This window comes from Acipenser ruthenus, chromosome 52, assembly GCF_902713425.1.
Source record: "Acipenser ruthenus chromosome 52, fAciRut3.2 maternal haplotype, whole genome shotgun sequence".
Taxonomy (NCBI): Eukaryota; Metazoa; Chordata; class Actinopteri; order Acipenseriformes; family Acipenseridae; genus Acipenser; species Acipenser ruthenus.
Genome location: NC_081240.1, coordinates 956,682 through 982,492, shown reverse-complemented (window position 1 = coordinate 982,492; position 25,811 = coordinate 956,682). Strand labels below are relative to the sequence as shown.

General features: G+C 50.6%; 1 protein-coding gene across 1 annotated transcript; it reads left to right on the top strand.

Moving 5' to 3' along the window:
* The first annotated feature begins 13,829 nt into the window (after window positions 1-13,829).
* On the top strand, window positions 13,830-23,934 carry LOC117965698 (tripartite motif-containing protein 16-like). Its single transcript, XM_059016244.1, has 6 exons — window positions 13,830-15,279; window positions 17,415-17,510; window positions 17,688-17,921; window positions 18,076-18,235; window positions 18,530-18,586; window positions 22,973-23,934. Exons 1-6 carry the CDS (start codon window positions 14,698-14,700, stop codon window positions 23,503-23,505), a joined length of 1,662 nt encoding a protein of 553 aa, XP_058872227.1. The 5' UTR covers window positions 13,830-14,697; the 3' UTR covers window positions 23,506-23,934.
* Window positions 23,935-25,811: the final 1,877 nt, after the last annotated feature.

Here is a 25,811-nt window from a genome sequence, read left to right as displayed (position 1 = left end):
GAGGACTAGAGTTGCCCATCTCTTGTATAAGCTGACCACACAGATGACCTGTTGTGCAATATTCTTTAAGGTGTCCTTGTAGAGGCTCTTCTTTTGATCAGGACTGTGGTCTGCAGGTCTCTGTGGAGGGGTAATTTTCCTCATCGTTTCAGAGCACCGCTCCTGTTCCTCGGCTGTGCTGCTCCTCCAGGTCCTGTGTAAAGCCTGCACCTTCTCTTTGTTAGTGTTGCCCTCTGTAAAGAGCACAATATTGTATTTTATTATATCCAGTCACATCATCTATGTTTTGTATTTTGCTTTTTCTTTTAAATGCCTTTAATACATTAAAAATAAGTTCTGTAAGGAATAAAACCCTGTGCGGACCTTGTTTTGATAAGTTCTCACTGTCGAACACATCGATGCCTCTCTTAGCCCTTTTTCAAGTTTAACTCTGGGTTCACTGGAATGCTCTCCCCTCTTCACCTTCTTTTTATAATTGTCGATCCACCTCTAAGAAAATAATGCATTTTTACTTTACAGTGTTATCAAGGGCATTATTGAATTAACTGCAAGGCAACTCTCAAATTGCACACGATATAAATTAAAAACTAGCCCGGACAATTCCCTTCAGAAAAATTAAAATGAAGCAAAAAGTTTTACAGTATTGCAAATGACTTGTGTGTGTGTGTCAGTACCTGTGTGTGTGTGTCTGTACTTGTGTGTGTGTGTGTGTGTCAGTACCTCTGTGTGTGTGTGTGTGTGTGTCTGTGTGTGTCAGTACCTGTGTCTGTGTGTGTCAGTGTGTCAGTACCTCTGTGTGTGTTTATTATTATTATTATTATTTCTTAGCAGACGCCCTTATCCAGGGCGACTTACAATTGTTACAAGATATCACATTATTTTTACATACAATTACCCATTTATACAGTTGGGTTTCTACTGGAGCAATCTAGGTAAAGTACCTTGCTCAAGGGTACAGCAGCAGTGTCCCCCACCTGGGATTGAACCCACGACCCTCCGGTCACGAGTCCAGAGCCCTAACCACTACTCCACACTGCTGCCCTGTTTGTGTCAGTACCTCTGTGTGTGTGTGTGTGTGTGTGTGTGTGTGTGTGTGTGTGTGTGTGTGTGTGTGTGTGTGTGTGTGTGTCAGTACCTGTGTGTGTGTGTGTGTGTGTGTCAGTACCTGTGTGTGGGCGGAGTTAGTAAACAGTGACGCATTTCCGGAGCCCGTAGAGCTCTTTCACAGCGCGCTCGCAATGCTTTTAAAGTGCATTAATTCGCATAAATAACAGCCAGTCACTTTTTATTAACGCTCCCCGGCGATGAAGTGGCGGCCCCGAGCCCTGAGGTCGTAGTTCCGCTTCTGCCTGACACCAGCAGCCTGCATTTGGTCCCGGGCAAAGTGGTGGGCTACCTCCAGCCGGTCCTGCAGCCTCCGGGCATACTCTGGACCTGGGGGCACACTGGGGGTGTCTGAGGGGCGACCGAAGATCATCTCCGCTGGCGCGCGGAGCTCGCGACCCAGCATGAGCAGAGCTGGAGTGCAGGCAGTGGAGTCCTGCACAGCTGAACGACAGGCCATCAACACAAGAGGCAGGTGGGTGTCCCAGTCTTTTTGGTGGCTTGCGGTGGTCACAGCCAGCTGTACGGCCAGCGTGCGGTTGAAACGCTCAACCAATCCATCACTCTGCGGGTGGAGGGGGGTGGTCCGGGTCTTCCGGATCCCCAGGCGCCGACACATCTCCGCAAAGACCCGGGACTCGAAGTTGCGCCCCTGGTCTGAATGGAGCTCCTGGGGGATCCCGAACCGGCTGAAGAACCCCCCCAGCAGTGCTTCAGCGACCGTCTCTGCCTCCTGGTCTGGCAGAGCGTACGCCTCCGGCCACTTCGTGAAATAGTCAAGGGCCACCAGGACGAACCGGTTTCCCTTCTCTGAGCGCGGAAAGGGGCCTAAGACATCCACAGCGACCCTCTCCATGGGTCCACCGACCTGGTACTGCTGGAGGGGGGCGTGCGACCGGCCCGGGGGTCCTTTTCGAGCAGTGCAGGTGTCACAGCGCCGGCAGTGGTCCTCAACATCCCGTCTGCACTGCCCCCAGTAGAAGGACTGTCGGAGCCGCCGGAGCGTCTTCGTGACCCCGAAGTGGCCGGTGCCTGGGGTCCCATGGTGGGCCTTGAGCACCTCCAGGCGCAACGCTTGGGGGACGACCACCTGCCATCTCACCTCCCCTGTTGCTGGCTCCTTCCACTGCCGTTGGAGGACGCCATCCTTCAAACCCAGCCCTGTCCACTGCGACCAGAGGCCCCGGGTGGCAGTAGAGTATCTTGCTACCTCTTCCCAGGGTGGTCTCCACTGGTCCTTCAGCCACTGCAGCACAGGACAGAGGTCTGGGTCAGCCTCCTGGTGCCTCCTCCACTCCGTCCTCTCCACTGGCACTAGCGTACAGCACTGCTCCGTACTTCCTGAGGACAGCTCGGCCTCCTTCTGTTCCCTCCGGTCGCAGTGTGCACAGCCCTCCTGGGCACAGGGTCGGCGGGACAGGGCGTCCGCATTAGCGTGCTTCTCCCCTGCCCGATGCTGGATGGAATAGTTAAACGCTTGTAGCTGTTCTATCCAGCGGGCAACCTGTCCCTCCGGCTCCCTGAAGGTCAGGAGCCACTGCAGGGCTGCGTGGTCCGTCCTCACTGTGAAGAGGAGCCCACAGAGGTAGTGACGGAAGTGGCGGACCGACTCGACCACTGCCAGCAGCTCCCGTCGCGTCACACAGTACCGGCGCTCGGTCTTGCTGAGCGACCGGCTGTAGTATGCAACTACCTGCTCACCGTCTGACCCCGGCTGCGACAGGACAGCTCCGATTCCCTTGTCGCTCGCGTCAGTGTCCAGCAAGAAGGTGGAGTGGGGGTCTGGGGGTGCCAACACAGGGGACTGACACAGGGCCATTTTCAGGCTGTCGAATGCCTCCCGACGTTCCGGGGTCCACTCAAAGGGCAGTGTAAGGGGGCAGCGATGGTGGCGAAGCCCTGCACAAACCTCCTATAGTAGGACGCTAGTCCAAGGAAGCCTCTCAGCTGGCGGAGGTTGATAGGGGTAGGCCAGTCTCTGACTGCTGCGACCTTGCAGGGCTCCGTACTGATACCGTCCTCTCCAACTCGATGACCCAAGAAGGTAACCTCCTTGCGCAAGAACTGGCACTTTTCAGGGTGTAGCTTCAGTCCTGCCTCGGTGACTCGTCGGAGCACTTCTCGCAGGGAGGCCAGGGCCGCCTGGAAGGTCTTCCCATGGACCAGCAGGTCGTCCAAGTACACCAGGCACTCTGTAGGGGGCATGCCGACCAGCACTTTTTCCATGAGTCGCTCGAATGTTGCGGGGGCGTTGCAAAGTCCGAACGGCATCACGGTGAACTGCCAGAGCCCTCGGCCAGTGGAGAAGGCAGTCTTGGGTCGGGCAGTCGGGGACAGGGCCACCTGCCAGTAGCCACTCCTTAGGTCAAGGGAGGAGAACCACTTCGACCCGGCCACCAGGTCCAGGGACTCGTCGATGCGGGGGAGGGGGTAGGAGTCCTTCTCCGTGACATCATTCAGGCGTCTGTAGTCGACACAGAAGCGCCACTTGCCATCTTTCTTCGGAACCATGACCACCGGGGATGTCCAGGGACTGTCGGAGGGCTCAATGATTCCAGCCTCCCGCATCTCCTTCAGTGCCTCCTCTGTAGCCTCCTGGCGGGCCAGTGGTTGGCGGCGGGGCCGCAGCTTGATGGGCCGGGCCTCCCCTGTGTCGATGGAATGTTGGACCATGTGTGTCCGGCCGACGTCTTCAGGGTTGGTAGCGAAGCTATGGCGGTAGGTCTGTAACAGCTCCCATAGCTGGGCCTGTTGCTCCGGGTGAAGCCCCTCACAATTCTGGCTCCAGACTGTGGTCACTGTGGCAACAGTGGGGTCCTCCATAGTACCTGGGGGGGGAGCAGACGAACTTGGGGCTGACGCGGTCGTCTTTGCTACTGATGGGGGCTTGGAAAAGGAGGGTCTCCGTCCCTGGCCGCTGGGGGCCCAGGGAAGGGCTGAGGTCCCCTGGGCTGGCATGGAGGGCTGTGGGAGTGGAAGTCCTCTCCGACGCAGGGCCCGTCGGAATGCTGCGTTGCCCCTGGGGGCAGGGGTCGGCGAGGGGGTCAGTACGCGCTGGCGTGGTGGGGTCCGGGAGAGGGCTGAGGTCCCCCGACCCAACGTGGAGTGGCGTGGGCCATGGCGGTGTAACAGTGGGTATGGCTGGCTCATTAGCTCCCCTCTCTTAGCAGTCTGGCCCTGACGAGCAAAGGGGTCCCGGTCACGGCCCAGCTGCCCCGGCGGGAAGGCTCGCCCCTCCGGATAGGCCAAGGCCAGGGCCGGGCCCCCTTGTAAGTGCAATGTCCCGGTTCGGAGGTCCAGTTGCCCGCCTGTGTAGCGCAGGAAGTCCAGACCCAGTATGCAGGGATCCTGGACAGCTGCTACCCAGACAGGGTGATGTACTGTCCGCCCAGCCACTTCTATGGCCAGGTTGCCCCTCCCTTTCATAGGCGTCAGCTCCCCAGTGACTGTGCGGAGTTGAACAGTTGTGGGTTCCAGCCGGACCCCCTCTGGGAGCACATCGGGACGGACCAGGGTCACCGTGGAGCCGGTGTCCACCAGGGCGGTACAGGGGACCCCCTCAATCTGGACAGGAACATGACAAAAGTCCCCTGCGGTGGTTCTCCCGACTACCACAGCTGGTCTGTGTGGATTGCTGTCAGTGGCTTCAGGAGAGTGGGGGGGCACCCTCTCCCCGCTTGGTGGTCGGGCCCCAGCTGTGTGTGGCGCAGGTGGACGGTGGTAAGTATGGGAGACAGGATGGGGGGCCCACGTTGTCCCACTTACGCGGGCCCCTTGGTGTTTTCCGACGGTGAGCGGTTGGGTGGGGCTGCAGCGGAGGGGCATCGCCGCTGTAGGTGCCCAGGTTTGCCACAGTTCCAGCACAGGCGCGTGTGGGGGGCCTGTGTGGATACGGTTCGGATCAGGGCGGCCAGGTCAGAGATCCAGGGAGGAGCAGCGTGGCTGTCTGCAGTCTCCTCCTCTTCTGCTTGGGCTTGACGTGCAGTGGGCCTGGGGCGGTCGGTCCATTCTCTCCCCTCTCGCTGGTTTCCCCCAGGGGCCCAGTCACGCTCACCCTCCTCGAGCACAGCCTCGACACGTTCTGCGTGGGCCAAGGCGAGCTCTAAGGAGGTTGGGGCAGCGAGCCGGACCTGCTGGCGCAGGGCATTAGGGGTCAGGCCACGGACAAAGGCCTCCATGGCCAAGTCCCCTTGCGTGGCTGGCGGGTAGTCGGGGTACCCCCGCCGGGCCAAGTATAGGACATCTGCTGCAAGCACACCCAACTTCTCTCCGGGGCCTCTGATCCGTGTGGCCAGGCGTTGGCGCAGGCCGACAGCAGGCTCTACTCTCCCAAAGCGGCGGTCCAGGGCCATGGCGATAACATCATAGCTGTCCAGCTCGTCTGGGCCCAGGTCTAGCAGCACCTGCAGTGCTTTCCCGTCCAGGGCTGCCGCTAGCTGGCCAGCTTTCTCTGTCGGGCTCCAGGCATTGTTGAGCGCAGCCATCTCGAATTTGGCCTGGTATGCCTCCCATGGCGATGTCCCGTCATAGCGGCCTGCTTTTACCGTACTTCGGCCAGCCCCCTGCATCCTGTCACTCACACCTGCTCTACTTCCACTTCCGTGGTCGGCACGGGGCCCATCTCGGGGCCTAGCTACCTGGATCCCCACAAAACAGTCACTTAATTGTGCCAACACACTTTCGTAGCTGTCACCATGAGCTACATCAATAAACCGGAGGTATGGTAAGGCATCACCGGTCAGGCTGGTGATAATGCCTACAGTTTTTTCCTTATCAGTCCATCCTTCTAATTTCGCCATTAATTCAAACTGTATTAAGAACAATCGCCAGTCGGCCTTACCATCATAAGTGGGTTTGTTGATGCAGGCCCCTTTGTTTTGATCCAGCAGCTCTGATGTTGCGCCTGCGCACCGTGATGACGTCACTTCTTCCTGGACAATTTTTTTTACATGGACGCTCAAGGCCCTGTGCTCTGCCCCACTTCCGCCCCACTGTGACGTTGCCTCCTGTTTGACGCGTCGTGATGCTTCAGCCGCAGCTCCGTCTTCGCTATCGACGCTGATGACACACTGATCTCCTGCGCTTGTGGCAGATCTCCCGATCACAGCCTCCGCCATCTTGGCCCTTCGTTCTGTTTCGCCCTGCAGGCTCCCGCCTTGTATTCGTTCCCCGCTGTTCCTGGTCCTACTGGCGCTTGTCTTTTGCACCCCTCTGACACTCAGCTCTGCTACAAGGTCCTCCAGCCTGCAACGCAGCTCGTCTCCTCCCAGTGGCGGTGAAACTGCCATCTCCGCCGGTTCCTGCTTCATTTTCCGAGGCAAGTGCGCCATAATCCCGCTTCTGTACACCAATGTAGCGTTTTCGTCAGGTTTATGAAGCAGGACTCACGGAGACAGTGTGGAACTCTCGGTCTCGAATTTTTATTTTAATAAACAGAGAATTCCTGTCAGGGTCCGGAATTCACGCCACTAAAACAACAAACCCTTCTTTATCCTCTATTGCTATCTCTCTCTCTAGTCGCTGTCACTCTCTCTCACTCCCCGTCTCTCCCCCCGCTGTCACTCATCCACCACCTTATATAACCTCCCCTCATCTCCCGCCACTGTCCGGCTCAACCAATCGACCCCTGGTCTGCAGTCCCCCTTTTCCCGCTGCCAACTAACGGCGTGACCCGTTCCCCTTACAATACACATAACATAAAAGATAGACAAGACAAACGGGACAAACAACAAGTCCTGCAACAATACAATTGTCCGGGTCGTTACACAGCCCCCCCCTTAGTCCCTCGTCCTCGAGGGAGGGCAAAGTCTCGAAAACGGCCCGGAAGCCGACGATGTCGTTGTGGCCGTGGTCTCCTCACAGGCGTCGATCCCCCGTCAGTCACAGCAGATGGACTGACCGAGTCCAAGGGTGTGGAGCTCCCAGGTAAGGGGCTGTCAGGAACTGGGGTAGAAGGTGAGGGACTCGCAGGACAGGGTGAACCAGCAGGAGGCAAGAGGGGACTGTCAGGGGTCGCTGTGTCAGTCTGTCCTGGGTTCCGTCCCAGGTAGGGGGCCAGCCGGTCCCGGTGCAGGACCACTTTGCGCCCTCTAGGTGGAAGCTGCACCCGGTACACTACCTCCCCGATCCGCTCCAGGACCTGGCAGGGCCCGAGCCAGTGGCTGTCCAGCTTGGGGCAACGGCCTCGCTTTCTCTTGGGGCTGAAGATCCAAACAAGCTCCCCGGCGATGAAGTGGCGGCCCCGAGCCCTGAGGTCGTAGTTCCGCTACTGCCTGACACCAGCAGCCTGCATTTGGTCCCGGGCAAAGTGGTGGGCTACCTCCAGCCGGTCCTGCAGCCTCCGGGCGTACTCTGGACCTGGGGGCACACTGGGGGTGTCTGAGGGGCGACCGAAGATCATCTCCGCTGGCGTGCGGAGCTCGCGACCCAGCATGAGCAGAGCTGGAGTGCAGGCAGTGGAGTCCTGCACAGCTGAACGACAGGCCATCAACACAAGAGGCAGGTGGGTGTCCCAGTCTTTTTGGTGGCTTGCGGTGGTCACAGCCAGCTGTACGGCCAGCGTGCGGTTGAAACGCTCAACCAATCCATCACTCTGCGGGTGGAGGGGGGTGGTCCGGGTCTTCCGGATCCCCAGGCGCCGACACATCTCCGCAAAGACCCGGGACTCGAAGTTGCGCCCCTGGTCTGAATGGAGCTCCTGGGGGATCCCGAACCGGCTGAAGAACCCCCCCAGCAGTGCTTCAGCGACCGTCTCTGCCTCCTGGTCTGGCAGAGCGTACGCCTCCGGCCACTTCGTGAAATAGTCAAGGGCCACCAGGACGAACCGGTTTCCCTTCTCTGAGCGCGGAAAGGGGCCTAAGACATCCACAGCGACCCTCTCCATGGGTCCACCGACCTGGTACTGCTGGAGGGGGGCGTGCGACCGGCCCGGGGGTCCTTTTCGAGCAGTGCAGGTGTCACAGCGCCGGCAGTGGTCCTCAACATCCCGTCTGCACTGCCCCCAGTAGAAGGACTGTCGGAGCCGCCGGAGCGTCTTCGTGACCCCGAAGTGGCCGGTGCCTGGGGTCCCATGGTGGGCCTTGAGCACCTCCAGGCGCAACGCTTGGGGGACGACCACCTGCCATCTCACCTCCCCTGTTGCTGGCTCCTTCCACTGCCGTTGGAGGACGCCATCCTTCAAACCCAGCCCTGTCCACTGCGACCAGAGGCCCCGGGTGGCAGTAGAGTATCTTGCTACCTCTTCCCAGGGTGGTCTCCACTGGTCCTTCAGCCACTGCAGCACAGGACAGAGGTCTGGGTCAGCCTCCTGGTGCCTCCTCCACTCCGTCCTCTCCACTGGCACTAGCGTACAGCACTGCTCCGTACTTCCTGAGGACAGCTCGGCCTCCTTCTGTTCCCTCCGGTCGCAGTGTGCACAGCCCTCCTGGGCACAGGGTCGGCGGGACAGGGCGTCCGCATTAGCGTGCTTCTCCCCTGCCCGATGCTGGATGGAATAGTTAAACGCTTGTAGCTGTTCTATCCAGCGGGCAACCTGTCCCTCCGGCTCCCTGAAGGTCAGGAGCCACTGCAGGGCTGCGTGGTCCGTCCTCACTGTGAAGGGGAGCCCACAGAGGTAGTGACGGAAGTGGCGGACCGACTCGACCACTGCCAGCAGCTCCCGTCGCGTCACACAGTACCGGCGCTCGGTCTTGCTGAGCGACCGGCTGTAGTATGCAACTACCTGCTCACCGTCTGACCCCGGCTGCGACAGGACAGCTCCGATTCCCTTGTCGCTCGCGTCAGTGTCCAGCAAGAAGGTGGAGTGGGGGTCTGGGGGTGCCAACACAGGGGACTGACACAGGGCCATTTTCAGGCTGTCGAATGCCTCCCGACGTTCCGGGGTCCACTCAAAGGGCTCACCCTTACGCAGGAGGCAGTGTAAGGGGGCAGCGATGGTGGCGAAGCCCTGCACAAACCTCCTATAGTAGGACGCTAGTCCAAGGAAGCCTCTCAGCTGGCGGAGGTTGATGGGGGTAGGCCAGTCTCTGACTGCTGCGACCTTGCAGGGCTCCGTACTGATACCGTCCTCTCCAACTCGATGACCCAAGAAGGTAACCTCCTTGCGCAAGAACTGGCACTTTTCAGGGTGTAGCTTCAGTCCTGCCTCGGTGACTCGTCGGAGCACTTCTCGCAGGGAGGCCAGGGCCGCCTGGAAGGTCTTCCCATGGACCAGCAGGTCGTCCAAGTACACCAGGCACTCTGTAGGGGGCATGCCGACCAGCACTTTTTCCATGAGTCGCTCGAATGTTGCGGGGGCGTTGCAAAGTCCGAACGGCATCACGGTGAACTGCCAGAGCCCTCGGCCAGTGGAGAAGGCAGTCTTGGGTCGGGCAGTCGGGGACAGGGCCACCTGCCAGTAGCCACTCCTTAGGTCAAGGGAGGAGAACCACTTCGACCCGGCCACCAGGTCCAGGGACTCGTCGATGCGGGGGAGGGGGTAGGAGTCCTTCTCCGTGACATCATTCAGGCGTCTGTAGTCGACACAGAAGCGCCACTTGCCATCTTTCTTCGGAACCATGACCACCGGGGATGTCCAGGGACTGTCGGAGGGCTCAATGATTCCAGCCTCCCGCATCTCCTTCAGTGCCTCCTCTGTAGCCTCCTGGCGGGCCAGTGGTTGGCGGCGGGGCCGCAGCTTGATGGGCCGGGCCTCCCCTGTGTCGATGGAATGTTGGACCATGTGTGTCCGGCCGACGTCTTCAGGGTTGGTAGCGAAGCTATGGCGGTAGGTCTGTAACAGCTCCCATAGCTGGGCCTGTTGCTCCGGGTGAAGCCCCTCACAATTCTGGCTCCAGACTGTGGTCACTGTGGCAACAGTGGGGTCCTCCATAGTACCTGGGGGGGGAGCAGACGAACTTGGGGCTGACGCGGTCGTCTTTGCTACTGATGGGGGCTTGGAAAAGGAGGGTCTCCGTCCCTGGCCGCTGGGGGCCCAGGGAAGGGCTGAGGTCCCCTGGGCTGGCATGGAGGGCTGTGGGAGTGGAAGTCCTCTCCGACGCAGGGCCCGTCGGAATGCTGCGTTGCCCCTGGGGGCAGGGGTCGGCGAGGGGGTCAGTACGCGCTGGCGTGGTGGGGTCCGGGAGAGGGCTGAGGTCCCCCGACCCAACGTGGAGTGGCGTGGGCCATGGCGGTGTAACAGTGGGTATGGCTGGCTCATTAGCTCCCCTCTCTTAGCAGTCTGGCCCTGACGAGCAAAGGGGTCCCGGTCACGGCCCAGCTGCCCCGGCGGGAAGGCTCGCCCCTCCGGATAGGCCAAGGCCAGGGCCGGGCCCCCTTGTAAGTGCAATGTCCCGGTTCGGAGGTCCAGTTGCCCGCCTGTGTAGCGCAGGAAGTCCAGACCCAGTATGCAGGGATCCTGGACAGCTGCTACCCAGACAGGGTGATGTACTGTCCGCCCAGCCACTTCTATGGCCAGGTTGCCCCTCCCTTTCATAGGCGTCAGCTCCCCAGTGACTGTGCGGAGTTGAACAGTTGTGGGTTCCAGCCGGACCCCCTCTGGGAGCACATCGGGACGGACCAGGGTCACCGTGGAGCCGGTGTCCACCAGGGCGGTACAGGGGACCCCCTCAATCTGGACAGGAACATGACAAAAGTCCCCTGCGGTGGTTCTCCCGACTACCACAGCTGGTCTGTGTGGATTGCTGTCAGTGGCTTCAGGAGAGTGGGGGGGCACCCTCTCCCCGCTTGGTGGTCGGGCCCCAGCTGTGTGTGGCGCAGGTGGACGGTGGTAAGTATGGGAGACAGGATGGGGGGCCCACGTTGTCCCACTTACGCGGGCCCCTTGGTGTTTTCCGACGGTGAGCGGTTGGGTGGGGCTGCAGCGGAGGGGCATCGCCGCTGTAGGTGCCCAGGTTTGCCACAGTTCCAGCACAGGCGCGTGTGGGGGGCCTGTGTGGATACGGTTCGGATCAGGGCGGCCAGGTCAGAGATCCAGGGAGGAGCAGCGTGGCTGTCTGCAGTCTCCTCCTCTTCTGCTTGGGCTTGACGTGCAGTGGGCCTGGGGTGGTCGGTCCATTCTCTCCCCTCTCGCTGGTTTCCCCCAGGGGCCCAGTCACGCTCACCCTCCTCGAGCACAGCCTCGACACGTTCTGCGTGGGCCAAGGCGAGCTCTAAGGAGGTTGGGGCAGCGAGCCGGACCTGCTGGCGCAGGGCATTAGGGGTCAGGCCACGGACAAAGGCCTCCATGGCCAAGTCCCCTTGCGTGGCTGGCGGGTAGTCGGGGTACCCCCGCCGGGCCAAGTATAGGACATCTGCTGCAAGCACACCCAACTTCTCTCCGGGGCCTCTGATCCGTGTGGCCAGGCGTTGGCGCAGGCCGACAGCAGGCTCTACTCTCCCAAAGCGGCGGTCCAGGGCCATGGCGATAACATCATAGCTGTCCAGCTCGTCTGGGCCCAGGTCTAGCAGCACCTGCAGTGCTTTCCCGTCCAGGGCTGCCGCTAGCTGGCCAGCTTTCTCTGTCGGGCTCCAGGCATTGTTGAGCGCAGCCATCTTGAATTTGGCCTGGTATGCCTCCCATGGCGATGTCCCGTCATAGCGGCCTGCTTTTACCGTACTTCGGCCAGCCCCCTGCATCCTGTCACTCACACCTGCTCTACTTCCACTTCCGTGGTCGGCACGGGGCCCATCTCGGGGCCTAGCTACCTGGATCCCCACAAAACAGTCACTTAATTGTGCCAACACACTTTCGTAGCTGTCACCATGAGCTACATCAATAAACCGGAGGTATGGTAAGGCATCACCGGTCAGGCTGGTGATAATGCCTACAGTTTTTTCCTTATCAGTCCATCCTTCTAATTTCGCCATTAATTCAAACTGTATTAAGAACAATCGCCAGTCGGCCTTACCATCATAAGTGGGTTTGTTGATGCAGGCCCCTTTGTTTTGATCCAGCAGCTCTGATGTTGCGCCTGCGCACCGTGATGACGTCACTTCTTCCTGGACAATTTTTTTTACATGGACGCTCAAGGCCCTGTGCTCTGCCCCACTTCCGCCCCACTGTGACGTTGCCTCCTGTTTGACGCGTCGTGATGCTTCAGCCGCAGCTCCGTCTTCGCTATCGACGCTGATGACACACTGATCTCCTGCGCTTGTGGCAGATCTCCCGATCACAGCCTCCGCCATCTTGGCCCTTCGTTCTGTTTCGCCCTGCAGGCTCCCGCCTTGTATTCGTTCCCCGCTGTTCCTGGTCCTACTGGCGCTTGTCTTTTGCACCCCTCTGACACTCAGCTCTGCTACAAGGTCCTCCAGCCTGCAACGCAGCTCGTCTCCTCCCAGTGGCGGTGAAACTGCCATCTCCGCCGGTTCCTGCTTCATTTTCCGAGGCAAGTGCGCCATAATCCCGCTTCTGTACACCAATGTAGCGTTTTCGTCAGGTTTATGAAGCAGGACTCACGGAGACAGTGTGGAACTCTCGGTCTCGAATTTTTATTTTAATAAACAGAGAATTCCTGTCAGGGTCCGGAATTCACGCCACTAAAACAACAAACCCTTCTTTATCCTCTATTGCTATCTCTCTCTCTAGTCGCTGTCACTCTCTCTCACTCCCCGTCTCTCCCCCCGCTGTCACTCATCCACCACCTTATATAACCTCCCCTCATCTCCCGCCACTGTCCGGCTCAACCAATCGACCCATGGTCCGCAGTCCCCCTTTTCCCGCTGCTAACTAACGGCGTGACCCGTTCCCCTTACAATACACATAACATAAAAGATAGACAAGACAAACGGGACAGACAACAAGTCCTGCTACAATACATATGTCCGGGTCGTTACAATATATACTGTTCGTGTTCGCTTTTTACACACACGATACAAAAAATATCAAGCAAGGAGTAAGTTAGTTACAAAGGGAGGAAGGAGGAGGATAGAAATAATGTGACAACGCATTAAACAACAAACACAAAATAAATATCGAATTTAACTGATTATATTTATTCTTATTTTTTAAGTAAATGTGAAAATTGTGGCACAATATACAGTTTAAGAATGACTAGATTTTTTTAAATTTTATTTTAAATTCAGAAAATTACCTTTCACTCCCGAATCCTTGTGCACTTTTGCGCCTCAATAAAAACAATAAAAACAACACCAGACTCTGCTTGGTCCCTGACGTCAGCCGCGCACTGAGTCTGTGTTACAGTGATGCATTATGGAATTTGTAGTTTTCTTGTCTGCTGATTGCAACCCAAAACCCCACCAAACACCCACAAATCCCAGGGTGCCATTCTTTTTAAAGCTATCTATTTTTCTCTCTTTAATAAGTCGCTGCACTCAAAGGGCGAAATCGGTAGTATCGTTTGGCACGTCACTGTTATTATTACTAGAACGTTATTATTCAAACGTTCACCGCCCCCCCCGGTTGAGAACCTAGGGCCTAAGCCAATCAAATTAGCGTTTTTTTTTTTTGTTTTTTTTTTGGAGACTGGAGGGGCAACGAGGGGATCTTGAGAAAGTTAACCCTTTGTGGAGCCGAGCGGATAAAACGACTTGACAAAAGACGTTTCAGATTTTAAATTATTGGTAGGGACAATTCAACGGTCCCTTGACATTGGTAGGGACATGTCCCTACCGTCCCTAGCTAAATCTACGCCGGTGCTGTAAATACAGCCTATCGTAATGTCTGAGACACACAATACTTTAATATACCGTCTGGAAAAAGTGCTGCGGGAAGAAAGTCTTTCGTTTTTATTCTGCTGCTACAGACTGGAAGCTGTTACCCGCAGGACTGAGACCTGACATCTCCTGTGGGAATTAAAAAAACAAACCCTGTTGTTCTAGTGCTTAAACAGGCTTGTGTGTGCGCTGTGTAAATCTGAGGTGTACTTTGTGTATTGTCTTGTCGTTATGCGTTTATATTATTTGTATTTTTGAAACCTGTAACCTGCTGCTGTTATTTCTAGCACGCCTTTGTAAACGAGCTCCTTGTAGCTCACATGGCCTTCCTAAATAAAGAATTAAAAATCAAATAAATAAATAATAAAGAGCGCGTCACGTTTCCGGTTATAACCGCACTGAAATATACTGGCTTTAAAACAAGAAAAGACAACCGATGCAGCTGCGCAGCAGAGACAAGAGAACGAGGCAAGCGCGTTTATTGTTTGGAAAGGAACTGTAATGTTATTACTGCCATTAAAAGCTAAACGCGTTATATTACCTCGTTATTGACTAAAGTAATATTATTACAGTAAGGCGTTACTAAAGTAACGAGATGCCGTTCAAACCGTCATCACAAACATACGTGTAACAGAACATTCCTTAACATTACATATTATAGATTTGGGCTAAAACACAAAGTCAGACTCTTCAGCCCTGATATTAAACAGTTGTTAATATCAGCTGTTTAATTCCTAATCTTAACATTGTAATATTTGTTGGGGGATTTAGAAACAGTTTCATAGAATATCTGATTCGGCAGTTTCTGCTCCCCCTGCTTGTCTAAACCTGGCCTCAGTCCCAAACCCCGCCTCTCAGAGCTTTACACAACTCCAGGAAATCAGCGCAGTGAAGTTTCGTTTCTTGTGAAATCGTCAGTCTCTCTGTCTCTCTGCAGCAAGAATGGCTTCAAAAGTATGGTCAGAGGATCGGTTCAGCTGTCCAGTGTGTCTGGAGCTATTGAAGGACCCAGTCACTATTCCATGTGGACACAGTTACTGTATGGGGTGTATTAAGAACTGCTGGGATCAGACTGATCATACAGGTGTCTACAGCTGCCCCCAGTGCAGAGAGACCTTTACCCCAAGGCCTGATCTGCGCAGAAACACCGTTCTGGCTGAAGTTGTGGAGGAATTAAAGAAGACAGGACTCAATCCTCCTCCTGCTCAAAGTTATGCTGGACCTGGAGATGTGCCGTGTGATTTCTGCACTGGGAGAAAGTTCAAAGCTGTGAAATCCTGTTTGACGTGCCTGGCCTCTTACTGTGAAACACACGTCAAGCCACACAGTGAGGTTACTCCATTAAAGAGGCACAAGCTGATCAATGCAATTGGAGATCTGGAGCAGAAGCTTTGTGCTGAACACCAGAAGGTTTTGGAGGTCTTCTGTAGAACGGATCAGACGTGTATTTGCTTGTTGTGTACACAAGATGAACACAAGAGCCATGATACAGTCTCAGCTAAGAAGGAAAGGAGTGTGAAACAGGTAAGGGTTTGAACTATTTCCTTGTAGCTATCCTGGAAGATAAGAATTCCCAGGGATATTTAACATGTCTGTTTACTAGGTTATACAGTTTCACATCAGATCAGATTTTAATTGTATATTAAGAGCTATTTAAAGAGCCCTAGTTTTTTAATTGCTCTTTCTAAACTATGATGTACTATAATGTATTTCAGGGTGTAACAGGGGCGTTGTTATGGGTGTGGCTATCTCTGATTGACAGGAGAGACACAGGAGGTTTTCTTTGATTCAAAAAACACAAAACATTCAAAATAAAACACTGCTTGAAAACAACTAGAAAATAAAAGTTGACCAAACAAGAAAGGATGTCCCGCTCCAGGAACAGTCTCCCTGACACCTCCTCTCTAGACTTGGGTGGGATTAAAATCCTGGATTTGAATATGCCCTGCCATATCTAGCACACACTTGACTGGCAAAAACATGATTTACAATCAAACAAAAACACACTGTTTACACGTGCAGGACCTCCGCCCTGTCTCACAGGGTAAGAAGGATTTGTTCAGCTGTTTTGTGGTGCATTGGAATTTGTAGTGTAAAATTAGCATGATTTATATTCCTAGTGTTTTTATATGCATCTTGTGACTTAATAAAATCATAGATCAGTTTCATTGTTTAAGATATTATAGTTTAATTAGTTAAACTTTTTAAAAATGACATTCCCAGAAAAGTCAATCACCTAATTTAAAAAAAGCAGAAAAGACCAAGATTAATATGATATAAAATATACAAGATTAATATGATATGGAGTAGTGTTTAGGCCTCTGGACTCTTGACCGGAGGGTCGTGGGTTCAATCCCAGGTGGGGGACACTGCTGCTGTACCCTTGAGCAAGGTACTTTACCTAGATTGCTCCAGTAAAAACCCAACTGTATGAATGGGGAATTGTATGTAAAAAAATAAAGTGATATTTTGTAACAATTGTAATTCACCCTGCATAAGGGCATCTGCTAAGATATAAATTAATAATATTAATAATATACAAGATTAATATGATATTCAATATACAAGATTAATATGATATACAATATACAAGATTAATATGATATTCAATATACAAGATTAATATGATATTCAATATACAAGATCAATATGATATTCAATATACAAGATCAATATGATATTCAATATACAAGATTAAGATGATATACAATATTAATCAGGCAGAAAAAATAGTTTAATTTGGTGCGTTAAAACACATTTTTACATGATTAAAACAGATATGTTTAAGTTAGTTTAAAACGAAATTTAATAACCAATTTGGGATTTTGTTTGTTAAAATCTACAATTTCTTTTGCTCACCCTACTAGTCCCCTCTTTCCTTTGCTCTCTTCCACAGTGAAGTCCTTCTGCTCACGGGCTCATTCTTCTGGGGATTTTGTGTATTTAGGCATTTTTTACACTGATTTCATTGTTTTGTATCAGTGCTGTTTTATCTGTGTTTATCGATTGAAAACGGAAATCAGAAGCCCTAAATATCCATTAAAGAGAAAGCTGCTTCAGTTTCCTAGGTGCTTCACAAAACAAACATGTAACACATGCTAGATCAGCCATCATTCACTGTTACTAGTATGAAACAGTACCATCTAGTGGACAGCTACTGTGGATCAAGTGTCCTTTTGTATTGCTGGCAGCTGTGCACTAGATGGTGCTGTATCTTACTACTATACACACATGTTGTCTGAAACTGCTGCCTTTGTCCAAGTTTAAACCACCTCCAAGGAAGTTTTCAATTTAATTCAGCTATCACATTTAAACATGGATTAAAATGAGTGGTGCAATGTCATTATATTTAATTTTTTTAATGTTTAACCTTGGATTAATTTTAAACAAGGATTACATATAAATCCTGGTTTAAAGTTTTGTGCAACATGATTCAAATATAATCCTTGATTTAATCTGGGTTAGTGGTTAATCCACGCTGGTGCATTCGACCCTTAGGGTATCTGTGTGCATAATGTGTGTATCGTTAATCTAACTCCATATTAAGGGGAGAGAGGTGTGAAAACACAGCCTGCTCTGAAATAGTCTGTATTGAGTGTGACAGGATATCACTCAATGCCCCGTCAGAAATGTCACTGTGTCACTGTGTTTCTACACAGAAGCAGCTGGGAGAGACACAGACAGAAATACAACAGAGAATCCAGGAGAGACTGAAAGAAATTGAAGAGCTAAAACAGGCTGTGGAGACACTGAAAGTGGGTATTGAAAAGAGGGGGTTATTATTATTATTATTATTATTATTATTATTATTATTATTATTATTATTATTAACAGATGGACTAGAACACATCTACAGAAGTTTACTGTCTATGCCTGATGTGTTGTTGATATCAATTCTAACCATGTCTCCTCTACTGTGTTCTTTCACTCAGAGATCTGCATGCATAGAAATAAAGGAAAGTGAGAAGATCTTTACTGAGCTGATCCGATCCATTGAGAAGATCCACACTGAGGTTATTGAGCTGATTGGAGCTAACGAGAAGGCTGCAGTGAATCAGGCTGAAGGACGCATGAAGAAACTGGAGCAGGAGATTGCTGAGCTAAGGAGGAGAAACACTGAGCTGAAACAGCTTTCAGAGACAGAGGATCACATCCATTTTCTACAGGTAACATCACTGCTTGTTAGAAAATCTCAAGTCCATAACTGGGACGGTTTCAGACAGACCTCTCCAATTGAATGAATCCTTGCTTTCCCCCAGGAATGTTTTGGACCCCATTTTGTTTCACTGAAAACTCCTTTTCTCCACTTTCCTGTTGTAGAATTTCCAGTCTCTCTGTGCCCCTCCTGAAGCTGGAGATTTACCCAGAGTTACTGTCAATACAGACATCTCTTTTGGGGCTGTGAGGAAATCTGTATCTGAACTTAAAGACCATATTGAGGACTTCTGCAAGGGGGAATTAGTCAAAATAACCACAACAGGTTGGTGTGAAATAGATCCATTTGGTAGAGATTTCTCAAATAGACCATGGCTTGAGGAGGGGCAGGACTTGCAAGACATTAATAAAGACCTCTTGCAGATTGTTGGCTATGTGAATATTGCAGGAGGGAGACAGCAGGGAAGAATGAGCAGAGAGGAGGGATTTTTACACCCTGAAATGCCGTGAATAAGCCTTGTTTCTTTTCAGATTGCTGTTTGGAGTCTTGTGTGTGTTGTGTATTAATCCACATGTTTCAATTCTATTTCTCTCTCTTTTTTCTGCCCAGTGAATGAAGTTGCAGTTTACAGTCTGCAGGCTCCAGAGCCAAGGAACAGAGCTGAGTTTTTAAAATGTAAGTCTGTTTTCACTGAAACATTTGATTGAAAGATGTGTCACTCCATTGTGAGAAGAGCTAACACTACAGAACAGGGAGGGGTGGAGCTTGAGGGCAGCAATTATTATTATTTATTAGTAATTGTGAAGCCATTAATCTACACTCCTCTCCATCAAGTATTGGTTCAGATGAATACATGCAGGGAGGAGGGAGCAGGGGGGAGAGAGCATGGAGAAGATATCAGGGAGCAGGGAAAATGGAGGAAGGAGGAGGGAGCACTGTGGAGGGAGCAGGGAGGAGGGAGAAAAGAAGATTGAGGCGGGAGCATAGAGGGAGAAGGGAGGAGGGAGCAGTAAGGGTGCATGGATGAGGAAGCAGGGTGGAGGGAGCATAGAGGGAGGAGGGAGCAGGGAAAAAGGAGGAGGGAGGATGCAGCAGGGAGCATGCAGGAGAGATGAGGGAGCAGGTGAATTGTGTGAATTGTGACAGGCGTTAAATTAGGTGTGATCTTTCATTTTCCATTTTAAACGTGATTCAAATGCGTTTGTCTCTAGACTGATGTGAACTGGGGGAACGCTAATCAAAGTTTTTCAGCGTTTATATTTATGTCAAGTAAACTAGATAACTCTGCTATTCAGAAGAAGCTTCTTTTTATACATGGGATACAAAAAGAAAAACTGTGTCATGCAAGATATAGCAAAGTTATATTTTGAAAAACCTCGATGTGAAACAACACAGAGCACAGAAATGACACATTTTTGCATTGTCGTTGAGACACTAATGACTCAATAATCATCAAATGAATTTGTAAACGGGGGGAGCAAAGGACACACACCCTGCCTATCACACACACACACACCCTGCCTATCACACACACACACCCTGCCTATCACACACACACACACTATGCAGTATTTTTATAATCTCTGGTGAGCCATTTTCTTTTCCTTACTCTGCTTAGTTTATGTCAGTGTTTTTAGACAAAGAGTAAACTCCATAAAGAATTGTATTTAAAATAGCAACCACTCTGATAAGGTGAACACAGTTTAAAATAAGGTTTGCATTGTGTGAGACAGTACAGAGAAAACCGCGATTGCTGTGGTCTGTACTAGGAGTGATACGCGACTGCAACCAAAGAGAACACTTTGAACTTGTAACTTAAAAACAGCCCGTTCCCTTTCAAGCACGAAATGGGTATCAACCACTTTAAAAAATAAATAAATAAAAATACATTTAAAAAAAGACACTCTTCTGATAATAAGCTGACGTTTCATGTAGTTTTTCAGGTGTTGTGGAGCTGAATTCTTCTTCTCTGCAGAGTGACATTCCTGTTTTGTTTTTGTTTTGTTTTTTTGTCGTCAGGGTTTCCGTGGCAGTTGTTAGGGAGCGTGTTAAAATGACGCGCTTTCACATTTCTATTTTTCCATTTCTGTGTTCACGGGTTTGTTCTGAGGGTGGTTGTGTTTGCTCACATTTCTGTGAATTTTTGTGTGAAGTGGATTCCCTTCAGTCCGAATCAGAGTGTATTTCAAAGCCCGTTGGTGTGGGTCCGGGTGATTTTTCGGGTGTCCGTTTTCTCCATGTTCGCGGTGACTCCCTCATGGAAATGCAGCTCTGTCCTCAGATGGGATGCGGAGCGGCTGTTGCCGAGGTGGTTCCGATGTTGGAAACGCGGGTTTCTCTTGGATTGATCAGGGAGGGCTGGACGGGTTTCTTTATCAAGCGCTCCCGAGAGGATTGTGGGATGTGCTGCTGGTTAATATAACGTTATAACTACATTAATAACATACGCGTACAGACACCTTACAGTACGCTGCTAAAGAATAAGAATCACACGAAGCTGAATAATGTATAAAGAGATATTAAAAATAAAACATGTCTATATATGTTCGTTGCTGTGAGGGCAGATTCACATCCCAGCGCTTTGGTATCTCTGGGTTTGAAACGGCGCTCCATAATTGTAACACCTTATTATTATTTAGTTTTATTTATCAGAAATATAAAAACATATTATTATTTCTATTGTGTGTGTGTAAACATTATTTTTTAAACTATAATAACGTTCCACTGCGGCTCTCAGTGATGACGTTTCATGATTGCTTCAGCTCACATTCAGCAGGTTCGTCAGGCTGTGTAACTGACATATAATCTGACCAATGAAAACGCAGAAAGGGTGGAAACGGTTGTATTATTGGCTGATCGCCCTAAAACAGCAAAAAAGACGTCTGATTACTGGTGGAGAAGGGAGGAGAGAGCAGGAAGGATGGAGGAGGGAGCAGGTAGGATGGAGGAGGGAGCAGGGAGGAAGGAGCAGGGAGGATAGAGGAGGGAGGAGGGAACAGGGAGGAGGGAGGAGGGAGAATGGAGGGGGGAGCAGGGAGAATGGAGGGGGGAGCAGGGAGGATGGAGGAGGGAGCAGGCAGGATGGAGGAGGGAGCAGGCAGGATGGAGGAGGGAGCAGGGAGGAAGGAGCAGGGAGGATAGAGGAGGGAGGAGGGAGCAGGCAGGAGGGAGCAGGGAGAATGGAGGGGGATCAGGCAGGATGGAGGAGGGAGCAGAGAGGAAGGAGCAGGGAGGATAGAGGAGGGAGGGGGGAGCAGGCAGGAGGGAGCAGGGAGGAGGGAGCAGGCAGGAGGGAGCAGGGAGAATGGAGGGGGGAGCAGGGAGGATGGAGGAGGGAGCAGGCAGGATGGAGGAGGGAGCAGAATGGAGGAGGGAGCAGGGAGGAGGGAGCAGGGAGGAAGGAGCAGGGAGGATGGAGGAGGGAGCAGACAGGAGGGAGCAGGGAGAATGGAGGGGGGAGCAGGCAGGAGAGAGCAGGGAGAATGGAGGGGGGAGCAGGCAGGATGGAGGAGGGAGCAGAATGGAGGAGGGAGCAGGGAGGAAGCAGCAGGGAGGATAGAGGAGGGAGGAGGGAGCAGGCAGGAAGGAGCAGGGAGAATGGAGGGGGAGCAGGCAGGATGGAGGAGGGAGCAGGGAGGAAGGAGCAGGGAGGATAGAGGAGGGAGGAGGGAACAGGAAGGAGGGAGCAGGCAGGAGGGAGCAGGGAGGAGGGAGGAGGAAACAGGGAGGCGGGAGCAGGCAGGGGGGAGCAGGGAGGATAGAGGAGGAAGCAGGGAGGATGGAGGAGGGAACAGGGACTGATGAAGCAGGGAGGAGGGAGTGATTTGAGGATGGCGCAGACAGTGACTGTTGTATGTTTCAAATCTATTTCTCTCTCTTTTTTTCTGCCCAGTGAATGAAGTTGCAGTTTACAGTCTGCAGGCTCCAGAGCCAAGGAACAGAGCTGAGTTTTTAAAATGTAAGTCTGTTTGCACTGAAACATTTGATTGAAAGATGTGTCACTCCATTGTGAGAAGAGCTAATACTACAGAACAGGGAGGGGTGGAGCTTGAGGGCAGCAATTATTATTATTTATTAGTAATTGTGAAGCCATTAATCTACACTCCTCTCCAACAAGTATTGGTTCAGATGAATACATGCAGAATGACTGGGGGAGGGGCATTTGTTGCCTGTTTTTCCACTCAGACCTTTCTCTCCCTAAATATCTTGGTAACCCTGAATAGATAATCATCCCATCTTTTAATACATGTACAATGCATGTGAAACCAGTTGTGGGGTAAAATGAACAGCTATCCCTCCCAGTCATCCTGTGCTGGTAGTAAATGTATATTGCAGTATCACTGCACTTGTGGGATGGATTGCTCATTAAAATATTAGACAGATATTTGAAGAGTGGACGATAGTCTCTTAAAGATATTTAGTAAGCAAGGGGTCTGAGTGGGTAAAATGGCAACACATACCCTGTAGGAACATTAAGTGAACTGTAATTGTATGCAGAGCTGCATTTGATTGGTTCCAATTGAATAAGTTTGATAAGATCGAGGAATTATAATGAACAAAACAATCAAACAGCAAGAGGGTTTAAAGGGTTCATAAGGACCTTTGTATTTTATTGTGTTGCATGTTCCCATGTGTTGCTACAACTGTTTACGTGAGGTGTGTGTATAGTTTTCATTATTTTTATTTTTTTTTACATTTTGACCACTTTTTTATACTTATAGATGGCTTCACATGTAACTGCATGGGCCTCTCAGAACTACATTTCCCATCATCCTCCTGCTCACATATGTAATTGAGATGGAATTACCAGTGAACAAGAGGATGATGGGAAATGTAGTTCTGAGAGGTCCATGCCGGTCCGCGGGAAGCCATCTTGAGGCAGGGAATGCAATTTAAAAGTTTAAAAAAGTGGTCAAAATGTATTAAAAAAAATAATTAAAACAACACACACACCTTCCATAAACAGGATGTGAGGATGCAGCAGACAATGACTGTTGATTTTCTCAGTGATTTGACTTTTCTAACCGTCTCTCCTCTACCCGTCCTCTTCTCTTCAATCAGATTCCTGTCAGCTCACACTGGACCCCAACACAGCGTATAGACAGCTCTGTCTGTCTGAAGGGAACAGAAAGGTGACACGGAGGAGAGAGACCCAGAGATATCCTCATCACCCAGAGAGATTTGATATCTGGCCTCAAGTGCTTTGCAGAGAGGGTTTGTCTGGGACTCGCTGTTACTGGGAGATTGAGTGGAGTGGGAGAGAGGCTTCTATAGGAGTCACATATAAAGGAATCAGCAGGAAAGGAATGGATCATTCCTGTGGCCTTGGATTCAATGACAAGTCCTGGAGTTTGCGCTGCTCTGATTCCAGTTACACTGCCCGGCACAATAACAATGAAACTGCAATACCTGCCCCCCGCTCCCCCAGAATAGGAGTGTATCTGGACTTTAATGCCGGCACGCTGTCCTTTTATGGCGTCTCTGACACAATGACCCTCCTGCACAGATTCCAAACCACATTCACTGAGCCGCTCTATCCTGGGTTTTGGCTTCATTGTTATGATTCCTCTGTAACAATCTGCCAGCTGAACTAGACTGTTTTGTGTTGTAAGAAACCCTTTGTATTGAACTCCCTGTCTGTCCTCTCCACTCCTCGGGTGAAGGGAATGTTCAATCTGACACAACTTTGGATGAAAGTTAGGGGGTAAAACGGCGCCACCTGCAGAGCGAAACGAGGGGAATTATTTGTTTTTAGCAACGAATGGATTTCATACGAAGTAACTGTATTTAATTTATTTTTTAAGAATTGTTATGTTTTATATATATTTTAAAAAATGGCATCCAATAGTCAGTGCTGTAACAGTTTTAAAAAAAGTGAGCTTAAGTTTGCTTTATTGTATGTGTGTGTTTGTATTATTGTATTGTATTGTGTGTGTTTGTTTTCTTTGATTTCCATAAAATGAGTTTTATGTTTATTTTTTCAGATTTTAGTAATGCGATTTAATAAAAAAATAATAATTTGATTAACTGTGACTTATTTATTAATACTCATTAACACGGTTTTTCAAATGAGAAAGAAAGATAGAGAGAGGGAATAAGAGAGAAAGACGTATGGTAAAGCATAGGGAAGCATTGTGAAGCACAGAGAGGTCTGGTAAAGCATAGGGAAGCATTGTAAAGCACAGAGAGGTCTGGTAAAGCATAGGGATGCATTGTAAAGCACAGAGAGGTCTGGTAAAGCATAGGGAAGCATTGTAAAGCACAGAGAGGTCTGGTAAAGCATAGGGAAGCATTGTAAAGCACAGAGAGGTCTGGTAAAGAATAGGGAAGCATTGTAATGCACAGAGAGGTCTGGTAAAGCATAGGGAAGCATTGTAAAGCACAGAGAGGTGTGGTAAAGCATAGGGAAGCATTGTAAAGCACAGAGAGGTCTGGTAAAGCATAGGGATGCATTGTAAAGCACAGAGAGGTCTGGTAAAGCATAGGGAAGCATTGTAAAGCACAGAGAGGTCTGGTAAAACATAGGGAAGCATTGTAAAGCACAGAGAGGTCTGGTAAAGCATAGGGAAGCATTGTAAAGCACAGAGAGGTGTGGTAAAGCATAGGGAAGCATTGTAAAGCACAGAGAGGTCTGGTAAAACATAGGGAAGCATTGTAAAGCACAGAGAGGTGTGGTAAAGCATAGGGAAGCATTGTAAAGCACAGAGAGGTCTGGTAAAGCATAGGGAAGCATTGTAAAGCACAGAGAGGTCTGGTAAAGCATAGGGAAGCATTGTAAAGCACAGAGAGGTCTGGTAAAGCATAGGGAAGCATTGTAAAGCACAGAGAGGACTGGTAAAGCATAGGGAAGCATTGTAAAGCACAGAGAGGTCTGGACTCTAACCCTGGGCTTGAGACTCAGCTCAGTGATTTGGATTCCTGAACAGCTTCTTAGTAAAGGTATTATTCAGCATGCCGCCGCACCGTGAACTAATAAGAAAAGACTTTCAGTACCTGGCAGGCTCTTGTGACATATCAGGAGGGTCATTCTCTTTACTCCTTCTTCTTCTCCTTGGAGTCGGGTCCATGCCTCTTTCTACTGAATCACTCGTTCCTCAGTTAGCTGGGTTTCTCCTCTGCAACACAATTGAAACAAGTCCGTTGTTAAAGAGTACAGTGCTTCAAATGTCATTTTTCTTTCTCTTTCTTTAGACCGGCCCCTTATCTTTTCATGCTGTTTGAAATCATCCCGACCGCTTCTTGTTATCACAGTTACTCAAATGCTGGGGTCGTTTTTGGAAACGTCTGTGTTGCTAATTGAGTGCCATGGGAGCATTGTATTTTAAACAATTTTGTATCAATTAAGATTATGTCTCATTTTGAATTATTAATTTTTTACTTTAAATATACAGGTTAATACTAACAGTTACAAAAGCACTTAATAGGAAAAAAAACACGATGATCTTTTTGTATGTTTTGTCCAGTTGTTCTGCTTGGATTTTGGTGTCTGATCAAATTTATATTAAAAGAGTCTGTGTGCTCCCGTGGTTAAAGACAAGGGCTTGCAGGTAAATAACCGTCACGCTCGCTTTCATTTTTGAATTTTTGTTTGTAAAAAAAACAGCGAGTTAAAGATCACGTGCATTTTCCTTCTTTAATTTTTTTAAACAGCTTCAGTGGTTTCAATCTCTCCACGCACTAAATCGCAGAGTCAGCTCTGAACACGGCATCCTTTATATTCCCTTGTGTGATCGAGTGGGAATCCGCTCTGCAGCGCACTCCAGCACCCACACAGCTCCCTGACCTGCACACCACAGGGCAACTGCTCTACAAAGGCTGTTTTATCAGTCCCTGCTGTGGATTAAAATAGTATTGGTTTTAAGAATAAATAATTAAACTCACATGGGGAGGTGTCGGGTCT